Source organism: Scyliorhinus torazame, unplaced genomic scaffold (assembly GCF_047496885.1).
Source record: "Scyliorhinus torazame isolate Kashiwa2021f unplaced genomic scaffold, sScyTor2.1 scaffold_85, whole genome shotgun sequence".
NCBI classification, from domain to species: domain Eukaryota; kingdom Metazoa; phylum Chordata; class Chondrichthyes; order Carcharhiniformes; family Scyliorhinidae; genus Scyliorhinus; species Scyliorhinus torazame.
The window spans coordinates 496,828-520,613 of NW_027307812.1; the positions used below are offsets into that span (position 1 = coordinate 496,828).

General features: G+C 61.0%; 1 protein-coding gene across 1 annotated transcript in view; it reads left to right on the forward strand.

Moving 5' to 3' along the window:
- Positions 1 to 23,786, forward strand: part of LOC140405576 (uncharacterized) — a 112,289-nt gene that overhangs the window by 39,832 nt on the left and 48,671 nt on the right. Inside the window, exon 2 of the mRNA XM_072494133.1 lies at positions 15,322 to 15,735. Coding sequence (XP_072350234.1) covers positions 15,322 to 15,735 — 414 coding nt within the window. The remainder of the gene's footprint in view (positions 1 to 15,321; positions 15,736 to 23,786) is intronic.

The window sequence follows — 23,786 nt, forward strand, 5'->3', positions numbered from 1 at the left end:
TTACTGGCGGGGAGCGTGGGATACGCTCCCGTTGTTACTGGCGGGGAGGGTACGATATGCTCCCGTTGTCACTGGCGGGGAGGGTGCGATACGCTCCCGTTGTCACTGGCGGGTAGGGTGCGATGCGCTCCCATTGTCACTGACGTGGAGGGTGAGATACGCTCCCGTTGTCACTGGCGGGGAGGGTGGGATACGATCCCGTTGTCACTGGCGGGGAGGGTGGGATACGATACCGTTGTCACTGGCGGGGAGGGTGGGCTACGCTCCCGTTGTCACTGGCGGGGAGGGTGGGATACGCTCCCGTTGTCACTGGCGGGGAGGGTGGGATACGCTCCTGTTGTCACTGGCGGGGAGGGTGGGATACGCTCCCGTTGTCACTGGCGGGGAGGGCGCGATACGCTCCCGTTGTCACTGGCGGGGAGGGTGGGATACGCTCCCGTTGTCACTGGCGGGGTGGGTGGGATACGCTCCCGTAGTCACTGGCGGGGAGGGTGGGATGTTCCCCCGTTGTCACTGGCGGGGAGGGTGGGATACGCCCCCGTTGTCACTGGCGGGGAGGGTGGGATACGCTCCCGTTGTCACTGGCGGGGAGGGTGGGATACGCTCCCATTGTCACTGGCGGGGTGAGAGGGATATGCTCCCGTTGTCACTGGCGGGAGTGTGGGATATGCTCCCGTTGTCACTGGCGGGGAGGGTGGAATACGCTCCCGTTGTCACTGGCGGGGAGGGTGCAATATGCTCCCGTTGGCACTGGCAGGGTGGGTGAGATACGCTCCCGTTGACACTGGCGGGGAGGATGGGATACGCTCCCGTTGACACGGGCGGGGAGGGTGGGATACGCTCCCGTTGTCACTGGCAGGGAGGGTGAGATACGCTCCCGTTGTCACTGGCGGGGAGGGTGGGATATGCTCCCGTTGTCACTGGCGCGGAGGGTGCGATACGCTCCCGTTGTCACTGGCGGGGAGGGTGGGATACGCTCACGTTGTCAGTGACGGGGAGGGTGGGATAAGCTCCCGTTGTCACTGTCGAGGTGGGTGGGATACGCTCCCGTTGTCACTGGCGGGGAGGTGGGATACGCTCTCGTTGTCACTGGCGAGGAGGGTGGGATACGCTCCCGTTGTTACTGGCGGGGAGGTGGGATACGCTCCCGTTGTCACTGGCGAGGAGGGTGGGGTACGCTCCCATTGTCACTGGCGGGGAGGGCGGGATACGCTCCCGTTGTCACTGGCGGGGAGGTTGCGATACGCTCCCGTTGTCACTGGCGGGGAGGGTGCGATACGCTCCCGTTGTTACTGGCGGGGAGGGTGCGATACGCTCCCGTTGTTACTGGCGGGGAGCGTGGGATACGCTCCTGTTGTCACTGGCGGGGAGGGTGCGATACGCCCCCATTCTCACTGACGGAGAGGGTGGGTTACGCTCCCGTTATCACTGGCGGGAGGGTGCGATACGCTCCCGTTGTTACTGGCGGGGAGCGTGGGATACGCTCCCGTTGTTACTGGCGGGGAGGGTACGATATGCTCCCGTTGTCACTGGCGGGGAGGGTGCGATACGCTCCCGTTGTCACTGGCGGGTAGGGTGCGATGCGCTCCCATTGTCACTGGCGGGGAGGCTGCGATACGCTCCCGTTGTCACTGGCGGGTAGGGTGCGATACGTTCCCATTGTCACTGACGTGGAGGGTGAGATACGCTCCCGTTGTCACTGGCGGGGAGGGTGGGATACGCTGCCGTTGTCGCTGGCGGGGAGGGTGCGATACGCTCCGGTTGTCACTGGCGGGTAGGGTGCGATGCGCTCCCATTGTCACTGGCGGGGAGGGTGGGATACGATCCCGTTGTCACTGGCGGGGAGGGTGGGATACGATCCCGTTGTCACTGGCGGGGAGGGTGGGCTACGCTCCCGTTGTCACTGGCGGGGAGGGTGGAATACGCTCCCGTTGTCACTGGCGGGGAGGGTGGGATACGCTCCTGTTGTCACTGGCGGGGAGGGTGGGATACGCTCCCGTAGTCACTGGCGGGGAGGGTGGGATGTTCCCCCGTTGTCACTGGCGGGGAGGGTGGGATACGCCCCCGTTGTCACTGTCGGGGAGGGTGGGATACGCCCCCGTTGTCACTGGCGGGGAGGGTGGGATACGCTCCCGTTGTCACTGGCGGGGAGGGTGGGATGTTCCCCCGTAGTCACTGGCGGGGAGGGTGGGATGTTCCCCCGTAGTCACTGGCGGGGAGGGTGGGATGTTCCCCCGTAGTCACTGGCGGGAGGGTGGGATACGCTCCCGTTGTCACTGACGGAGAGGGTGGGATACGCTCCCGTTATCACAGGCGGGGAGGGTGGGAAACGCTCCCGTTCTCACTGACGGAGAGGGTGGGATACGCTCCCGTTTTCACAGGCGGGGAGGGCGCGATACGCTCCGGTTGTCACTGGCGGGGAGGGTGCGATACGCTCCCGTTGACACTGGCGGGGAGGGTGCGATACGCTCCGGTTGTCACTGGCGGGGAGGGTGGGATACACTCCCATTGTCACTGACGTGGAAGGTGACATACGCTCCCGTTGTCACTGGCGGGGAGGGTGCGATACGCTCCCGTTGTCATTGGCGGGGAGTGTGGGATACGCTCCCGTTGTCACTGGTGTGGAGGGTGGGATAGGCTCCCGTTGTCACTGGCGGAGAGGGTGGGATACGCTCCCGTTGTCACTGGCGGGGATGGCGGGATACGCTCCCGTTGTCACTGGCGGGAATGGCGGGATACGCTCCTGTTGACACTGGCGGGGTGGGTGGGATACGCTCCCGTTGTCACTGGCGGGGAGGTTGGGATACGCTCCCGTTGTCACTGGCGCGGAGGGTGCGATACGCTCCCGTTGTCACTGGCGGGGAGGGTGGGATATGCTCCCGTTGTCACTGGCGGGGATGGTGGGATACGCTCCCGTTGTCACTGGCGCGGAGGGTGCGATACGCTCCCGTTGTCACTGGCGGGGAGGGTGGGATACGCTCCCGTAGTCAGTGACGGGGAGAGTGGGATACGCTCCCGTTGTCACTGGCGAGGAGGGTGGGATACACTCCCGTTGTCACTGGCGGGGAGGTGGGATACGCTCCCGTTGTCACTGGCGAGGAGGGTGGGATACGCTCCCGTTGTCACTGGCGGGGTGGTGGGATACGCTCCCGTTGTCACTGGCGAGGAGGGTGGGGTACGCTCCCATTGTCACTGGCGGGGAGGGCGGGATACGCTCCCGTTGTCACTGGCGGGTGGGTGGGATACACTCCCGTTGTCACTGGCGGGGAGGGTGCGATATGCTCCCGTTGTCACTGGCGGGGAGGGTGCGATACGCTCCCGTTGTTACTGGCGGGGAGCGTGGGATACGCTCCCGTTGTCACTGGCGGGGAGTGTGGGATACGCTCCTGTTGTCACTGGCGGGGAGGGTGCGATACGCCCCCGTTCTCACTGACGGAGAGGGTGGGTTACGCTCTCGTTATCACTGGCGGGAGGGTGCGATACGCTCCCGTTGTTACTGGCGGGGAGCGTGGGATACGTTCCCGTTGTTACTGGCGGGGAGTGTGGGATGCGCTCCCATTGTCACTGGCGGGGAGGGTGCGATACGCTCCCGTTGTCACTGGCGGGGAGAGTGCGATACGCTCCCGTTGTCACTGGCGGGGAGGGTGTGATACGCTCCCGTTGTCACTGGCGGGGAGGGTGCGATACGCTCCCGTTGTCACTTGCGGGGAGGGTGGGATACGCTCCCATTGTCACTGGCAGGGAGGGTGGGATACGCTCCCATTGTCACTGGCGGGGAGGGTGGGATACGCTCCCATTGTCACTGGCGGGGAGGGTGGGATACGCTCCCATTGTCACTGGCGGGGAGGGTGGGATACGCTCCCATTGTCACTGGCGCGGAGGGTGCGATACGCTCCCGTTGTCACTGGCGGGGAGGGTGGGATGCGCTCCCGTTGTCAGTGACGGGGAGGGTGGGATAAGCTCCCGTTGTCACTGGCGAGGAGGGTGGGATACGCTCCCGTTGTCACTGGCGGGGAGGTGGGATACGCTCCCGTTGTCACTGGCGAGGAGGGTGGGATACGCTCCCGTTGTCACTGGCGGGGAGGTGGGATACGCTTCCGTTGTCACTGGCGAGGAGGGTGGGGTACGCTCCCATTGTCACTGGCGGGGAGGGCGGGATACGCTCCCGTTGTCACTGGCGGGTGGGTGGGATACGCTCCCGTTGTCACTGGCGGGGAGGGTGGGATACGCTCCCGTTTTCACTGACGGAGAGGGTGGGATACGCTCCCGTTTTCACAGGCGGGGAGGGCGCGATACGCTCCGGTTGTCACTGGCGGGGAGGGTGCGATACGCTCCCGTTGACACTGGCGGGGAGGGTGCGATACGCTCCGGTTGTCACTGGCGGGGAGGGTGGGATACACTCCCATTGTCACTGACGTGGAAGGTGACATACGCTCCCGTTGTCACTGGCGGGGAGGGTGCGATACGCTCCCGTTGTCATTGGCGGGGAGTGTGGGATACGCTCCCGTTGTCACTGGTGTGGAGGGTGGGATAGGCTCCCGTTGTCACTGGCGGAGAGGGTGGGATACGCTCCCGTTGTCACTGGCGGGGATGGCGGGATACGCTCCCGTTGTCACTGGCGGGAATGGCGGGATACGCTCCTGTTGACACTGGCGGGGTGGGTGGGATACGCTCCCGTTGTCACTGGCGGGGAGGTTGGGATACGCTCCCGTTGTCACTGGCGCGGAGGGTGCGATACGCTCCCGTTGTCACTGGCGGGGAGGGTGGGATATGCTCCCGTTGTCACTGGCGGGGATGGTGGGATACGCTCCCGTTGTCACTGGCGCGGAGGGTGCGATACGCTCCCGTTGTCACTGGCGGGGAGGGTGGGATACGCTCCCGTAGTCAGTGACGGGGAGAGTGGGATACGCTCCCGTTGTCACTGGCGAGGAGGGTGGGATACACTCCCGTTGTCACTGGTGGGGAGGTGGGATACGCTCCCGTTGTCACTGGCGAGGAGGGTGGGATACGCTCCCGTTGTCACTGGCGGGGTGGTGGGATACGCTCCCGTTGTCACTGGCGAGGAGGGTGGGGTACGCTCCCATTGTCACTGGCGGGGAGGGCGGGATACGCTCCCGTTGTCACTGGCGGGTGGGTGGGATACGCTCCCGTTGTCACTGGCGGGGAGGGTGCGATACGCTCCCGTTGTCACTGGCGGGGAGGGTGCGATACGCTCCCGTTGTTACTGGCGGGGAGCGTGGGATACGCTCCCGTTGTCACTGGCGGGGAGTGTGGGATACGCTCCTGTTGTGACTGGCGGGGAGGGTGCGATACGCCCCCGTTCTCACTGACGGAGAGGGTGGGTTACGCTCTCGTTATCACTGGCGGGAGGGTGCGATACGCTCCCGTTGTTACTGGCGGGGAGCGTGGGATACGTTCCCGTTGTTACTGGCGGGGAGTGTGGGATGCGCTCCCGTTGTCACTGGCGGGGAGGGTGCGATACGCTCCCGTTGTCACTGGCGGGGAGGGTGTGATACGCTCCCGTTGTCACTGGCGGGGAGGGTGCGATACGCTCCCGTTGTCACTTGCGGGGAGGGTGGGATACGCTCCCATTGTCACTGGCAGGGAGGGTGGGATACGCTCCCATTGTCACTGGCGGGGAGGGTGGGATACGCTCCCATTGTCACTGGCGGGGAGGGTGGGATACGCTCCCATTGTCACTGGCGGGGAGGGTGGGATACGCTCCCATTGTCACTGGCGCGGAGGGTGCGATACGCTCCCGTTGTCACTGGCGGGGAGGGTGGGATGCGCTCCCGTTGTCAGTGATGGGGAGGGTGGGATAAGCTCCCGTTGTCACTGGCGAGGAGGGTGGGATACGCTCCCGTTGTCACTGGCGGGGAGGTGGGATACGCTCCCGTTGTCACTGGCGAGGAGGGTGGGATACGCTCCCGTTGTCACTGGCGGGGAGGTGGGATACGCTTCCGTTGTCACTGGCGAGGAGGGTGGGGTACGCTCCCATTGTCACTGGCGGGGAGGGCGGGATACGCTCCCGTTGTCACTGGCGGGTGGGTGGGATACGCTCCCGTTGTCACTGGCGGGGAGGGTGGGATACGCTCCCGTTGTCACTGGCGGGGAGGGTGCGATACGCTCCTGTTGTCACTGGCGGGGAGGGTGCGATACGCCCCCGTTCTCACTGACGGAGAGGGTGGGTTACGCTCCCGTTATCACTGGCGGGAGGGTGCGATACGTTCCCGTTGTCACTGGCGGGAGGGTGCGATACCCTCGCCTTGTCACTGGCGGGGAGGGTGCGATACGCTCCCGTTGTCACTGGCGGGGAGGGTGCGATACGCTCCCGTTGTCACTGGTGTGGAGGGTGGGATAGGCTCCCGTTGTCACTGGCGGAGAGGGTGGGATACGCTCCCGTTGTCACTGGCGGGGATGGCGGGATACGCTCCCGTTGTCACTGGCGGGAATGGCGGGATACGCTCCTGTTGACACTGGCGGGGTGGGTGGGATACGCTCCCGTTGTCACTGGCGGGGAGGATGGGATACGCTCCCGTTGTCACTGGCGCGGAGGGTGCGATACGCTCCCGTTGTCACTGGCGGGGAGGGTGGGATATGCTCCCGTTGTCACTGGCGGGGATGGTGGGATACGCTCCCGTTGTCACTGGCGCGGAGGGTGCGATACGCTCCCGTTGTCACTGGCGGGGAGGGTGGGATACGCTCCCGTAGTCAGTGACGGGGAGAGTGGGATACGCTCCCGTTGTCACTGGCGAGGAGGGTGGGATACACTCCCGTTGTCACTGGCGGGGAGGTGGGATACGCTCCCGTTGTCACTGGCGGGGAGGGTGGGATACGCTCCCGTTGTCACTGGCGGGGTGGTGGGATACGCTCCCGTTGTCACTGGCGAGGAGGGTGGGGTACGCTCCCGTTGTCACTGGCGAGGAGGGTGGGGTACGCTCCCATTGTCACTGGCGGGGAGGGCGGGATACGCTCCCGTTGTCACTGGCGGGGAGGGTGGGATACGCTCCCGTTGTCACTGGCGAGGAGGGTGGGGTACGCTCCCATTGTCACTGGCGGGGAGGTGGGATACGCTCCCGTTGTCACTGGCGGGGAGGGTGGGATACGCTCCCGTTGTCACTGGCGAGGAGGGTGGGATACGCTCCCGTTGTCACTGGCGGGGTGGTGGGATACGCTCCCGTTGTCACTGGCGAGGAGGGTGGGGTACGCTCCCATTGTCACTGGCGGGGAGGGCGGGATACGCTCCCGTTGTCACTGGCGGGTGGGTGGGATACACTCCCGTTGTCACTGGCGGGGAGGGTGCGATACGCTCCCGTTGTCACTGGCGGGGAGGGTGCGATACGCTCCCGTTGTTACTGGCGGGGAGCGTGGGATACGCTCCCGTTGTCACTGGCGGGGAGTGTGGGATACGCTCCTGTTGTCACTGGCGGGGAGGGTGCGATACGCCCCCGTTCTCACTGACGGAGAGGGTGGGTTACGCTCTCGTTATCACTGGCGGGAGGGTGCGATACGCTCCCGTTGTTACTGGCGGGGAGCGTGGGATACGTTCCCGTTGTTACTGGCGGGGAGTGTGGGATGCGCTCCCATTGTCACTGGCGGGGAGGGTGCGATACGCTCCCGTTGTCACTGGCGGGGAGAGTGCGATACGCTCCCGTTGTCACTGGCGGGGAGGGTGTGATACGCTCCCGTTGTCACTGGCGGGGAGGGTGCGATACGCTCCCGTTGTCACTTGCGGGGAGGGTGGGATACGCTCCCATTGTCACTGGCAGGGAGGGTGGGATACGCTCCCATTGTCACTGGCGGGGAGGGTGGGATACGCTCCCATTGTCACTGGCGGGGAGGGTGGGATACGCTCCCATTGTCACTGGCGGGGAGGGTGGGATACGCTCCCATTGTCACTGGCGCGGAGGGTGCGATACGCTCCCGTTGTCACTGGCGGGGAGGGTGGGATGCGCTCCCGTTGTCAGTGACGGGGAGGGTGGGATAAGCTCCCGTTGTCACTGGCGAGGAGGGTGGGATACGCTCCCGTTGTCACTGGCGGGGAGGTGGGATACGCTCCCGTTGTCACTGGCGAGGAGGGTGGGATACGCTCCCGTTGTCACTGGCGGGGAGGTGGGATACGCTTCCGTTGTCACTGGCGAGGAGGGTGGGGTACGCTCCCATTGTCACTGGCGGGGAGGGCGGGATACGCTCCCGTTGTCACTGGCGGGTGGGTGGGATACGCTCCCGTTGTCACTGGCGGGGAGGGTGGGATACGCTCCCGTTTTCACTGACGGAGAGGGTGGGATACGCTCCCGTTTTCACAGGCGGGGAGGGCGCGATACGCTCCGGTTGTCACTGGCGGGGAGGGTGCGATACGCTCCCGTTGACACTGGCGGGGAGGGTGCGATACGCTCCGGTTGTCACTGGCGGGGAGGGTGGGATACACTCCCATTGTCACTGACGTGGAAGGTGACATACGCTCCCGTTGTCACTGGCGGGGAGGGTGCGATACGCTCCCGTTGTCATTGGCGGGGAGTGTGGGATACGCTCCCGTTGTCACTGGTGTGGAGGGTGGGATAGGCTCCCGTTGTCACTGGCGGAGAGGGTGGGATACGCTCCCGTTGTCACTGGCGGGGATGGCGGGATACGCTCCCGTTGTCACTGGCGGGAATGGCGGGATACGCTCCTGTTGACACTGGCGGGGTGGGTGGGATACGCTCCCGTTGTCACTGGCGGGGAGGTTGGGATACGCTCCCGTTGTCACTGGCGCGGAGGGTGCGATACGCTCCCGTTGTCACTGGCGGGGAGGGTGGGATATGCTCCCGTTGTCACTGGCGGGGATGGTGGGATACGCTCCCGTTGTCACTGGCGCGGAGGGTGCGATACGCTCCCGTTGTCACTGGCGGGGAGGGTGGGATACGCTCCCGTAGTCAGTGACGGGGAGAGTGGGATACGCTCCCGTTGTCACTGGCGAGGAGGGTGGGATACACTCCCGTTGTCACTGGTGGGGAGGTGGGATACGCTCCCGTTGTCACTGGCGAGGAGGGTGGGATACGCTCCCGTTGTCACTGGCGGGGTGGTGGGATACGCTCCCGTTGTCACTGGCGAGGAGGGTGGGGTACGCTCCCATTGTCACTGGCGGGGAGGGCGGGATACGCTCCCGTTGTCACTGGCGGGTGGGTGGGATACGCTCCCGTTGTCACTGGCGGGGAGGGTGCGATACGCTCCCGTTGTCACTGGCGGGGAGGGTGCGATACGCTCCCGTTGTTACTGGCGGGGAGCGTGGGATACGCTCCCGTTGTCACTGGCGGGGAGTGTGGGATACGCTCCTGTTGTGACTGGCGGGGAGGGTGCGATACGCCCCCGTTCTCACTGACGGAGAGGGTGGGTTACGCTCTCGTTATCACTGGCGGGAGGGTGCGATACGCTCCCGTTGTTACTGGCGGGGAGCGTGGGATACGTTCCCGTTGTTACTGGCGGGGAGTGTGGGATGCGCTCCCGTTGTCACTGGCGGGGAGGGTGCGATACGCTCCCGTTGTCACTGGCGGGGAGGGTGCGATACGCTCCCGTTGTCACTGGCGGGGAGGGTGTGATACGCTCCCGTTGTCACTGGCGGGGAGGGTGCGATACGCTCCCGTTGTCACTTGCGGGGAGGGTGGGATACGCTCCCATTGTCACTGGCAGGGAGGGTGGGATACGCTCCCATTGTCACTGGCGGGGAGGGTGGGATACGCTCCCATTGTCACTGGCGGGGAGGGTGGGATACGCTCCCATTGTCACTGGCGGGGAGGGTGGGATACGCTCCCATTGTCACTGGCGCGGAGGGTGCGATACGCTCCCGTTGTCACTGGCGGGGAGGGTGGGATGCGCTCCCGTTGTCAGTGATGGGGAGGGTGGGATAAGCTCCCGTTGTCACTGGCGAGGAGGGTGGGATACGCTCCCGTTGTCACTGGCGGGGAGGTGGGATACGCTCCCGTTGTCACTGGCGAGGAGGGTGGGATACGCTCCCGTTGTCACTGGCGGGGAGGTGGGATACGCTTCCGTTGTCACTGGCGAGGAGGGTGGGGTACGCTCCCATTGTCACTGGCGGGGAGGGCGGGATACGCTCCCGTTGTCACTGGCGGGTGGGTGGGATACGCTCCCGTTGTCACTGGCGGGGAGGGTGGGATACGCTCCCGTTGTCACTGGCGGGGAGGGTGCGATACGCTCCTGTTGTCACTGGCGGGGAGGGTGCGATACGCCCCCGTTCACACTGACGGAGAGGGTGGGTTACGCTCCCGTTATCACTGGCGGGAGGGTGCGATACGTTCCCGTTGTCACTGGCGGGAGGGTGCGATACCCTCGCCTTGTCACTGGCGGGGAGGGTGCGATACGCTCCCGTTGTCACTGGCGGGGAGGGTGCGATACGCTCCCGTTGTCACTGGCGGGGAGGGTGCGATACGCTCCCGTTGTCACTGGCGGGAGGGTGCGATACCCTCGCCTTGTCACTGGCGGGGAGGGTGCGATACGCTCCCGTTATCACTGGCGGGAGGGTGCGATACCCTCGCCTTGTCACTGGCGGGGAGGGTGCGATACGCTCCCGTTGTCACTGGCGGGGAGGGTGCGATACGCTCCCGTTGTCACTGGCGGGGAGGGTGTGATACGCTCCCGTTGTCACTTGCGGGGAGGGTGGGATACGCACCCATTGTCACTGGCAGGGAGGGTGGGATACGCTCCCATTGTCACTGGCGGGGAGGGTGGGATACGCTCCCATTGTCACTGGCGGGGAGGGTGGGATAAGCTCCCGTTGTCACTGGCGGGGAGGTTGGGATACGCTCCCGTTGTCACTGGCGGGGAGGGTGGGATACGCTCCCGTTGTCACTGGCGGGTTGGGTGGGATACGCTCCCGTTGTCACTGGCGGGGAGGTTGGGATACGCTCCCGTTGTCACTGGCGCGGAGGGTGCGATACGCTCCCGTTGTCACTGGCGGGGATGGTGGGATACGCTCCCGTTGTCACTGGCGAGGAGGGTGGGGTACGCTCCCATTGTCACTGGCGGGGAGGGCGGGATACGCTCCCGTTGTCACTGGCGGGTGGGTGGGATACGCTCCCGTTGTCACTGGCGGGGAGGGTGCGATACGCTCCCGTTGTCACTGGCGGGGAGGGTGCGATACGCTCCCGTTGTTACTGGCGGGGAGCGTGGGATACGCTCCCGTTGTCACTGGCGGGGAGGGTGCGATACGCCCCCGTTCTCACTGACGGAGAGGGTGGGTTACGCTCCCGTTATCACTGGCGGGAGGGTGCGATACGCTCCCGTTGTTACTGGCGGGGAGCGTGGGATACGTTCCCGTTGTTACTGGCGGGGAGCGTGGGATGCGCTCCCGTTGTCACTGGCGGGGAGGGTGCGATACGCTCCCGTTGTCACTGGCGGGGAGGGTGTGATACGCTCCCGTTGTCACTCGCGGGGAGGGTGGGATACGCTCCCATTGTCACTGGCAGGGAGGGTGGGATACGCTCCCATTGTCACTGGCGGGGAGGGTGGGATACGCTCCCATTGTCACTGGCGGGGAGGGTGGGATACGCTCCCATTGTCACTGGCGGGGAGGGTGGGATACGCTCCCATTGTCACTGGCGGGGAGGGTGGGATAAGCTCCCGTTGTCACTGGCGCGGCGGATGGGATATGCTCCTGTTGTCACTGGCAGGGAGGGTTGGATACGCTCTCGTTGTCACTGGCGGGGAAGGTGCGATATGCTCCCTTTGCCACTGGCGGGGAGGATGGGATATGCTCCCGTTGTCACTGGCGGGGAGGGTGGGATATGCTCCCGTTGTCACTGGCGGGGAGGGTGGGATGCACTCCCGTTGTCACTGGCAGGGAGGGTGGGATAAGCTCCCGTTGTCACTGGCAGGGAGGGTGGGATAAGCTCCCGTTGTCACTGGCAGGGAGGGTGGGATACGCTCCCGTTGTCACTGGCGGGGAGGGTGGGATACGCTCCCGTTGTTACTGGCAGGGAGGGTGGGATAAGCTCCCATTGTCACTGGCGGGAGGGTGGGATACGCTCCCGTTGTCACTGGCAGGGAGGGTGGGATACGCTCCCATTGTCACTGGCGGGAGGGTGGGATACGCTCCCATTGTCACTGGCGGGAGGGTGGGATACGCTCCCATTGTCACTGGCGGGGAGGGTGGGATATGCTCCAATTGTCCCTGGCGGGGAGGGTGCGATACGCTCCCTTTGTCACTCACAGGGAGGGTGCGATATACTCCTGTTGTCACTGGCGGGGAGGGTATGTGCGCGAGGCCGCAGACAGTAAGGGGGGGTAGAGGTCTGCCGAATTGGAAGGTCAGACTTTGAAGGTTACACTGGAAGTCTAAACCCAGGAGTGTAGCCGCGCAGAGGTGGGGACTGGCGAGGAGGGTGGGATACGCTCCCGTTGTCACTGGCGGGGTGGTGGGATACGCTCCCGTTGTCACTGGCGAGGAGGGTGGGGTACGCTCCCATTGTCACTGGCGGGGAGGGCGGGATACGCTCCCGTTGTCACTGGCGGGTGGGTGGGATACGCTCCCGTTGTCACTGGCGGGGAGGGTGCGATACGCTCCCGTTGTCACTGGCGGGGAGGGTGCGATACGCTCCCGTTGTTACTGGCGGGGAGCGTGGGATACGCTCCCGTTGTCACTGGCGGGGAGTGTGGGATACGCTCCTGTTGTCACTGGCGGGGAGGATGGGATATGCTCCCGTTGTCACTGGCGGGGAGGGTGGGATGCACTCCCGTTGTCACTGGCAGGGAGGGTAGGATAAGCTCCCGTTGTCACTGGCAGGGAGGGTGGGATAAGCTCCCGTTGTCACTGGCAGGGAGGGTGGGATACGCTCCCGTTGTCACTGGCAGGGAGGGTGGGATACCCAGGAGTGTAGCCGCGCAGAGGTGGGGACGGACGTAGAGACGGAAATTTTTGAACTCCCTTCCCTGGACTGAGGTTTGTTACACAAAACCCCTTTATCTCCACTGAGTGGGAACCGGAGGCCAGTGAGATTTTTTTGATTAGCAGGATGGATGAAGAGAGAACAGCGCCTTACCGTGTCGGGGTGTATGAAGCTCTCCGTGCTCCCAGAGTCGATTAGGCAGGGCGTCTCGTGCCCGTTGATGAAAATGGTCGTCGTAGCGGTTGAAAGTGTTCGAGGTCAAGACTGATCCAGGGTCACCGAGGCCAATCGCAGCAGTTGAGAATTCTGTTCAGGCAGTGTGTGGTCGGCCGAGCTGGGGTCCTGGGGGTTCTTCCAAGATGGCGTCTCCCATTGGTCTCACATGGCCGGGGGTGCACAAAATGGCAGCGCCCATCCCTCAAGCGTGGCGTCTGCTGAACAAGATGGCGGCTCCCAGGGTCCGCATGTGGCCCTGGGATATGGGGGTGGCGGCGACCGCTGGCGCACAGGGCCCATGGAGAAGTTTGTGGTGGCGGTCCGCATTCGCCGCTAGAGACCGCGGCCACCGCCCGGGCCTGGCATGCCCCCACGAACGAGCCCTTTTTGCCGCATCCCTTGCAGCTGGCTGCGCGGGCCGGGCAGCGCAGGCGGGGTTGCTTGGCCTGCCCGCAAAAGTAGTAGCGGGGCCCCTCGGGGTTGCCAGGCCGCCTTGCACAGCAGGCCTGTGGGGGCGGGGGTGGGGGAAGTCTCGGGATCGGCCGCAGAGGGGTTCCACGCTGCCCAGGGGGCTGCCGCGCGGTCGGGAACGTAAGCGCGGGCGTTCCTGGAGGCCACATCCAGGGAGCGTGCAAGGGCCCATGCCTCCCTGAGACCCAGGGTGTCCTTCACTAACAGGTGCTGGTGGATTTGTGATGAAAGCATACCTGCCACGAAAGCGTCCCGAACTAAGAGTTCCGTGTGGTCACTCGCCGAAACTTGCGGGCAGTTGCAGCTTCTGCCCAGCACCAGGAGTGCGCGGTAGAATTCCTCCAGCGATTCCCCAGGGGTTTGTCGCCTTGTTGCAAGCAGGTGCCGGGCGTAGACCTGGTTTACCGGGCGAATATAGTGTCCTTTTAGCAGCTCGATTGCTGCATCGAAGTCTTCCGCTTCCTCGATGAGGGTGTAGATCTCCGGGCTCACCCTTGAGTGCAGGACGTGCAGTTTCTGCTCTCCAGTGGGTGCGTTTTTGGCCGTCTCGAGATACCCTTTAAAACACGCCAGCCAGTGCTTAAAGATCGCCGCTGAGTTCGCCGCGTGGGGGCTGAGTTGCAGACACTCCGGCTTGATTCGGAGCTCCATCCTTTCTTCTTAAAATCTAGCTTATTAAATTGATGCGCGATCAATGACCACTAAAGCGAGGTTGTAGTACAACTGAAGGCTTTAATAAGCTAGATGTTTCCCCCAGCAGCTCAGGTACAGAATGAGGGCTGCTGGGGCGGCACGGGTTCTTATACCCCACCTAGCAGGGCGGAGCTATTATATACTCTAGCCAATAGCAAGCACACAGGTTCTACCAATGGTGCTTTAGCCTCTCAGGTACCGTAATACCTATAATACCACAATCACACATGCTCAGTCTCTTTCCAGTGGAGACACTCAGTGAGTACAGACACAGGGTTGATTGAACATTACACCGACCACGTGGATTGTAGCAGACTGGTTCGTCAGTCTGAGTAGCTATAGCAGGATTAACAGCAGCGTCGGATCCAAGTAGGAGAATTGTTAATAGTTTAATAAACGTGTTAAAACTTTCTCCAAGTCTGAACCTTTGTCAGAGTGCACATCAAGGAAGCAGCTTATGCTACGGCAAGAGCATAACAAAACATCTGTCTCTCTCTCTCTGTGTCTGTCTGGCGCTCTCATTCTCTGTCTGGCGCTCTCGTTCTCTGTCTGGCGCTCTCTGTTTGTCTGTCTCTCCCGCTCTGCCTTTCTCCATCTGCCTCTGTCTCTCTCAGTCTCTCCCTCTGTCGTCTCTGTCTGTCCCTCTCTCTCTGTCGCTGTCTGTCTGTCTGTCCCTCTCTCTCTGTCTGTGTCCCTGTCTCTCTCTCACTGTGTCTCACTCTCACTCTGGGTCTCTCTCACTCTGTGTCTTTCTCTGTTTGTCCCTATCTTTCTGGTCTGTGTCCCTGTCTGTCTCCCTCTTTGTCTCTGTGTGTGTGTGTCTCTCCTCTGTTTTTCTCTCTCACTCTGCATCTCTCTGTCTGTCCCTGTCTCTCTGTCTGTGTCCCTGTCTGTCTGTCTCTCTGTGACTCCCTCTTTGTCTCTCTCTCTCTTGTTCTGTCTATCCCGGTCTCTCTGTCTGTGTCCGTCTGTCTCTGTGTCTGTGTCTGCCTCTCTCTGTGCCAATGGTGGGTGATTGATTTCTGCTATTTCCTCCCCCTCGACCCCCCTTCCCATGCCGCAGATTTTGTCCAGGTTTTTGATATCCTGATTACGGCCGAGGGGAGTAATTCGTCGTTCCACCCGGAGATTCTGTTCCTCAACGCGTCGGGCTTCGTCCTGGCGAGGATGGGTGACCCCGCCACGCTGTACTGCCGCATCATGCTGGTCGATGACTCTCCCGACACCAAGTACAAGGTTCACTGGGAGACGGGCCGCTTTGCTGACCTGGTAGTAGCTCAATTCGACCAGAGCCGTGACTCTGCCCCAATCATCCACCCCGGCTACCGGGACCGGCTCAGCATGATCTCCCGCGGCCCCGAGAACCATCTCCACTTCAGCAGTGTGCAGGAGCAGGACTTCGGCGAGTACGTGTGCAAGGGACAGATTGTCGGGCAGGAGGGAGAGTCCTTCTCCTCACTGTCCGTGCTGGCGGAGGGTAAGTGTCTGTGTTCCTCACCCAGACCCCCACACACTGACCCGCATACACCCCCACACACCCCCACACGCTGACCCGCATACACACCCACACACTGACCCGCATACATCCCCACACACTGACCCGCATACACCCCCACACACTGACCCGCATACACACCCACACACTGACCCGCAGACATCCCCACACACTGACACCCCCACACACTGACCCGCATACACCCCCACACACTGACCCGAATACACCCCCACACACTGACCCGCATACACCCCCACACACTGACCCCCACATCCCCCCACACGCTGACCCGCATACACACCCACACACTGACCCGCATACATCCCCACACACTGACACCCCCACACACTGACCCGCATACACCCCCACACACTGACCCGAATACACCCCCACACACTGACCCGCATACACCCCCACACACTGACACACCCACACACTGACCCGCATACACCCCCACACACTGACACGAATACACCCCCACACACTGACACACTGACACACCCACACACTGACCCGCATACACACCCACACACTGACACACCTACACACTGACACACCCACACACACAGACCCGCATACACACCCACACACTGACACACACACACACACACACTGACCCGCATACACCCCCACACACTGACCCGCCTACACACCCACACTGACCCGCGTACACACCCACACCCTGACACACCTACACACCCACACACTGACACACCCACACACTGACACACCGACACACACACTGACCCGCATACACACCCACACACTGACACACCCACACACTGACCCGCATACACATCCACACACTGACACACCTACACACAGACACACCCACACACACAGACCCGCATACACACCCACACACTGACACACACCCCCACACACTGACCCGCATACACCCCCACACACTGACCCGAATACACCCCCACACACTGACCCGCATACACCCCCAGACACTGACACACCCACACACTGACCCGCATACACCCCCACACACTGACACGAATACACCCCCACACACTGACACACCCACACACTGACCCGCATACACCCCCACACACTGACCCGCATACACCCCCACACACTGACCCGAATACACCCCCACACACTGACACACCCACACACTGACCCGCATACACCCCCACACACTGACACACCCACACACACACTGACACACCCACACACACACTGACCCGCATACACCCCCACACACTGACCCGCATACACCCACACACACTGACACACCCACACACTGACCCGCATACACACCCACACACTGACCCGCATACACACCCACACACTGACACACCCAAACACATACACTGACCCGCATACACACCCACACACTGACACACCTACACACTGACCCGCCTACACCCTGACACACCTACACACCCACACACTGACCCGCATACACACCCACACACTGACCCGCATACACACCCACACACTGACACACCCACACACATACACTGACCCGCATACACACCCACACACTGACACACCCACACACTGACACACCCACACACACACACACTGACCCGCATACACGCCCACACACTGACACACCCACACACTGACCCGCATACACACCCACACACTGACACACCCACACACACACACACTGACCCGCATACACACCCACACACTGACCCGCATACACACCCACACTGACCCGCATACACACCCACACACTGACACACCCACACACACTGACCCGCATACACACCCACACACTGACACACCCACACACACATACACTGACCCGCCTACACACCCACACACTGACACACACACCCACACACTGACACACCTACACACACACTGACCCGCATACACACCCACACACTGACACACCTACACACTGACCCGCCTACACACCCACACACTGACACACCCACACACACTGACCCGCATACACACCCACACACTGACACACCTACACACACACTGACCCGCATACACACCCACACCCTGACACACCTACACACTGACCCGCCTACACACCCACACACTGACACACCCACACACACTGACCCGCATACACACCCACACACTGACACACCCACACACACATACACTGACCCGCCTACACACCCACACACTGACACACACACCCACACACTGACACACCCACACACACATACACTGACCCGCCTACACACCCACACACTGACACACCTACACACACACTGACCCGCCCACACACACACTGACCCGCATACACACCCACACACTGACACACCCACACACTGACCCGCATACACACCCACAAACTGACACACCCACACACTGACCCGCATACACACCCACACACTGACACACACACACACACTGACCCACATACACACCCACACACTGACACACACACACTGACACACCCACACACACAGACCCGCATACACACCAACACACAGACCCGCATACACACCCACACACTGATACACACACACACACACAGACCCGCATACACACCCACACACTGACACACCTACACACACACTGACCCGCATACACACCCACACACTGACACACCCACACACACACTGACCCGCGTACACACCCACACACTGACACACCTACACACACACACTGACACAACCACACACACACCCACACTGACCCGCATACACACCCACACACTGACACACCCACACACGCTGACCCGCATACACACCCACACACTGACACACCTACACACATACACTGACCCGCATACACACCCACACACTGACACACACACTGACACACCTACACACTGACCCGCCTACACACCCACACACTGACACACCCACCCACACACACTGACCCGCATACACACCCACACTGACACACACCCACACTGACACACCCACACACTGACCCGCCTACACACCCACACACTGACACACCGACACACCCACACACACTGACCCGCCTACACACCCACACACTGACACACCCACCCACAGACCCGCCTACACACCCACACACTGACACACCCACACACTGACACACCCACACACACTAACCCGCCTACACACCCACACACTGACACACCTACACACTGACCCGCATACACACCCACACACTGACACACCCACACACTGACCCGCATACACACCCACACACTGACACACCTACACACTGACACACCCACACACACAGACCCACATACACACCCACACACTGACACACACACACACACTGACCCGCATACACCCCCACACACTGACCCGCCTACACACCCACACTGACCCGCATACACACCCACACACTGACACACCCACACACTGACACACCTACACACCCACACACTGACACACCCACACACTGACACACCGACACCCACACACTGACCCGCATACACACCCACACACTGACACACCTACACACTGACACACCCACACACACAGACCCGCATACACACCCACACACTGACACACACACACACTGACCCGCATACACCCCCACACACTGACACACACACACTGACACACCTACACACTGACACACACTGACACACACACACACTGACACACACTGACCCGCCTACACACCCACACACTGACACACCTACACACTGACACACCCACACACACAGACCCGCATACACACCCACACACTGACACACACACACACTGACACGCATACACACCCACACACTGACACACACACACTGACACACACTGACCTGCCTACACACCCACACACTGACACACCCACACACTGACACCCCCCCACACATACACAGACACACCTACACACAGACCCGCATACACACCCACACGCCTACACACACCCACACACTGACACACCCACACACTGACACACACACACACACACTGACCCGCATACACCCCCACACACTGACACACCTACACACCCACACACTGACCCGCATACACACCCACACACTGACACACCCACACTGACCCACTAACACTCCCACACACTGACACACCCACACACTGACCCGCATACACACCCACACACACACACACACTGACCCACATACACACCCACAAACTGACACAACCACACATACACAGACCCGCATACACACCCACACACAGACCCGCATACACACCCACACACTGACACACCCACACACACACTGACCCGCATACACACCCACACACTGACACACCCACACACACACTGACCCGCATACACACCCACACACTGACACACACACACACCTACACACACACACTGACACAACCACACCCACACCCACACTGACCCGCATACACACCCACACACATACACTGACCCGCATACACACCCACACACTGACCCGCATACACACCCACACACTGACACACCCACACACACTGACAGACACACACACTGACACACCCTCCCACACACACACACTGACCCGCATACACACCCACACACTGACACACACACACACACACACTGACACACCTACACACTGACACACACACACACTGATCCGCCTACACACCCACACACTGACACACCCGCCCACACACACACACTGACCCGCATACACATCCACACTGACACACACACACACTGACACACCTACACACACACACACTGACCCGTATACACCCCCACACACTGACCCGCATACACCCCCACACACTGACACACCCACACACACACTGACACACCCACACACACACTGACACACCCACACACACACTGACCCGCATACACCCCCACACACTGAAACACCCACACACTGACCCGCATACACCCCCACACACTGACCCGCATACACCCCCACACACTGACCCGCATACACCTCCACACACTGACAGGCATACACCCCCACACACTGACACACCCACACACTGTCCCGCATACACCCCCACACACTGACCCGCATACACCCCCACACACTGACACACCCACACACTGACCCGCAGACACACCCACACACTGACCCGCATACACCCCCACACACTGACCCGCATACACCCCCACACACTGACACACCCACACACTGACCCGCATACACCCCCACACACTGACCCGCATACACCCCCACACACTGACACACCCACACACTGACCCGCATACACACCCACACACTGACACACCCACACACACACACACTGACCCGCATACACCCCCACACACTGACCCGCATACACACCCACACTGACCCGCATACACACCCACACACTGACACACCCACACACTGACACGCACACACACACTGACACACCTACACACACACACACTGACCCGCATACACACCCACACACTGACACACCCACACACACACACACTGACCCGCCTACACACCCACACACTGACACACACACACACAAACAGACACACCTACACACAGACCCGCATACACACCCACACACCTACACACACCCACACACTGACACACCCACACACACACTGACCCGCATACACACCCACACACTGACACACCCACACACTGACCCGCATACACACCCACACACTGACACACCCACACACTGACACACCCACACACTGACACACCCACACACTGACCCGCATACACACCCACACACTGACACACGCACACACACACTGACCCACATACACACCGACACACCCACACAGACCCGCATACACACCCACACACAGACCCGCATACACACCCACACACTGACACACACACACTGACAAACCTACACAGAGTCCAGCATACACACCCACACACTGACACACCTACACACTGACCCGCCTACACACCCACACACTGACCCGCATGCACACCCACACACTGACACACACAACCCACACACTGACACACACACACATACACACACACACACTGACACACACAAACACTGACACACCCACACACTGACACACACACACACATACACACACACTGACACACCCACACACATACACACACACTGACACACACACATACACCCACACACTGACACACCCACACACCCACACACTGACACACACAAATACACACACACTGACACACCCACACACTGACACACCTACACACACTGACCCACACACTGACACACCCACACACACTGACCCGCATACACACCCACACACACACACTGACACACCCACACACTGACACACCTACACACTGACACACCTACACAGACCCGCATACACACCCACAGACTGACACACACACACACTGACCTGCATACACACCCACTGACCTGCATATACACCCACACACCCACACACTGACACCCACACCCACACACTGACACACCCACACACTGACAACCCTACACACTGACCCGCATACACACCCACACACTGACACACCTACACACTGACCCGCCTACACACCCACACACTGACACAACCACACACTGACACACACACACTGACCCGCATACACACCCACACCCACACACTGACCCGCATACACACCCACACACACACACTGACCCGCATACACACCCACGCACTGACACACCTACACACTGACCCGCCTACACACCCACATACTGACACACCCACACACCTCCACACCCACACACTGACACACCTACACACACACTGACACGCATACACACCCACACACTGACACACACTGACCCGCATACACACCCACACACTGACACACACACACACTGACACACAGACCCACATACACACCCACACACTGACACACCCATACACACCCACACACTGACCCGCATACACACCCACACACACACACACTGACACACCTACACACTGACCCGCCTACACACACTGACACACCCACACACAGACCTGCATACATACCCACACACTGACACACCCACACACACACACAGACCCGAATACACACCCACACACTGACACACACACACACTGACCCACATACACACCCACACACTGACACACCCATACACTGACCCGCATACAAACCCACACACTGACACACACACACACACTGACCCACATACACACCCACACTGACACACACACTGACCCACATACACACCCACACACTGACACACCTACACACTGACCCACATACACACCCACACACTGACACACCTACACACTGACCCTCATACACACCCACAAACTGACACACCTACACACTGACCCACATACACACCCACACACTGACACACCTACACACTGACCCACATACACACCAACACACTGACACACCTACACACTGACCCTCATACACACCCACACACTGACACACCCACACACTGACCCGCATACACACCCACACTGACACACATACAGACTGACACACCCACACACACACAGACCCGCATACGCGCCCACACACAGACCCGCCTACACACCCACACACTGACACACCTACACACACACACTGACCCGCGTACACACCCACACACTGACACACCTACACACACACACACACACTGACCCGCATACACACCCACACACACACACTGACCCGCATACACACCCACACACTGACACACCTACTCACAGACCTGCCTACACACCCACACACTGACACACCTACACACACACACTGACCCGCGTACACACCCACACACTGACACACCTACACACACACACACACTGACCCGCATACACACCCACACACACACTGACACACATGCACACCCATACACTGACACCCACACCCACACACTGACACACCCACACACTGACAACCCTACACACACACACTGACACGCATACACACCCACACACTGACACACCTACACACACACACACACACTGACCCGCATACACACCCACACACACACACTGACCCGCATACACACCCACGCACTGACACACCTACACACTGACCCGCCTACACACCCACACGCTGACACACATACACACACACTGACACGCATACACACCCACACACTGACACACCCACACACTGACACACACACACACACTGACACACTGACACACAGACCCACATACACACCCACACACTGACACACCCATACACACCCACACACTGACCCGCATACACACCCATACACTGACACACCCACACACACACACTGACACACCTACACACTGACCCGCATACACACCCACACACTCACACACACACACACACTGATACACCTACACACTGACCCGCCTACACACCCACA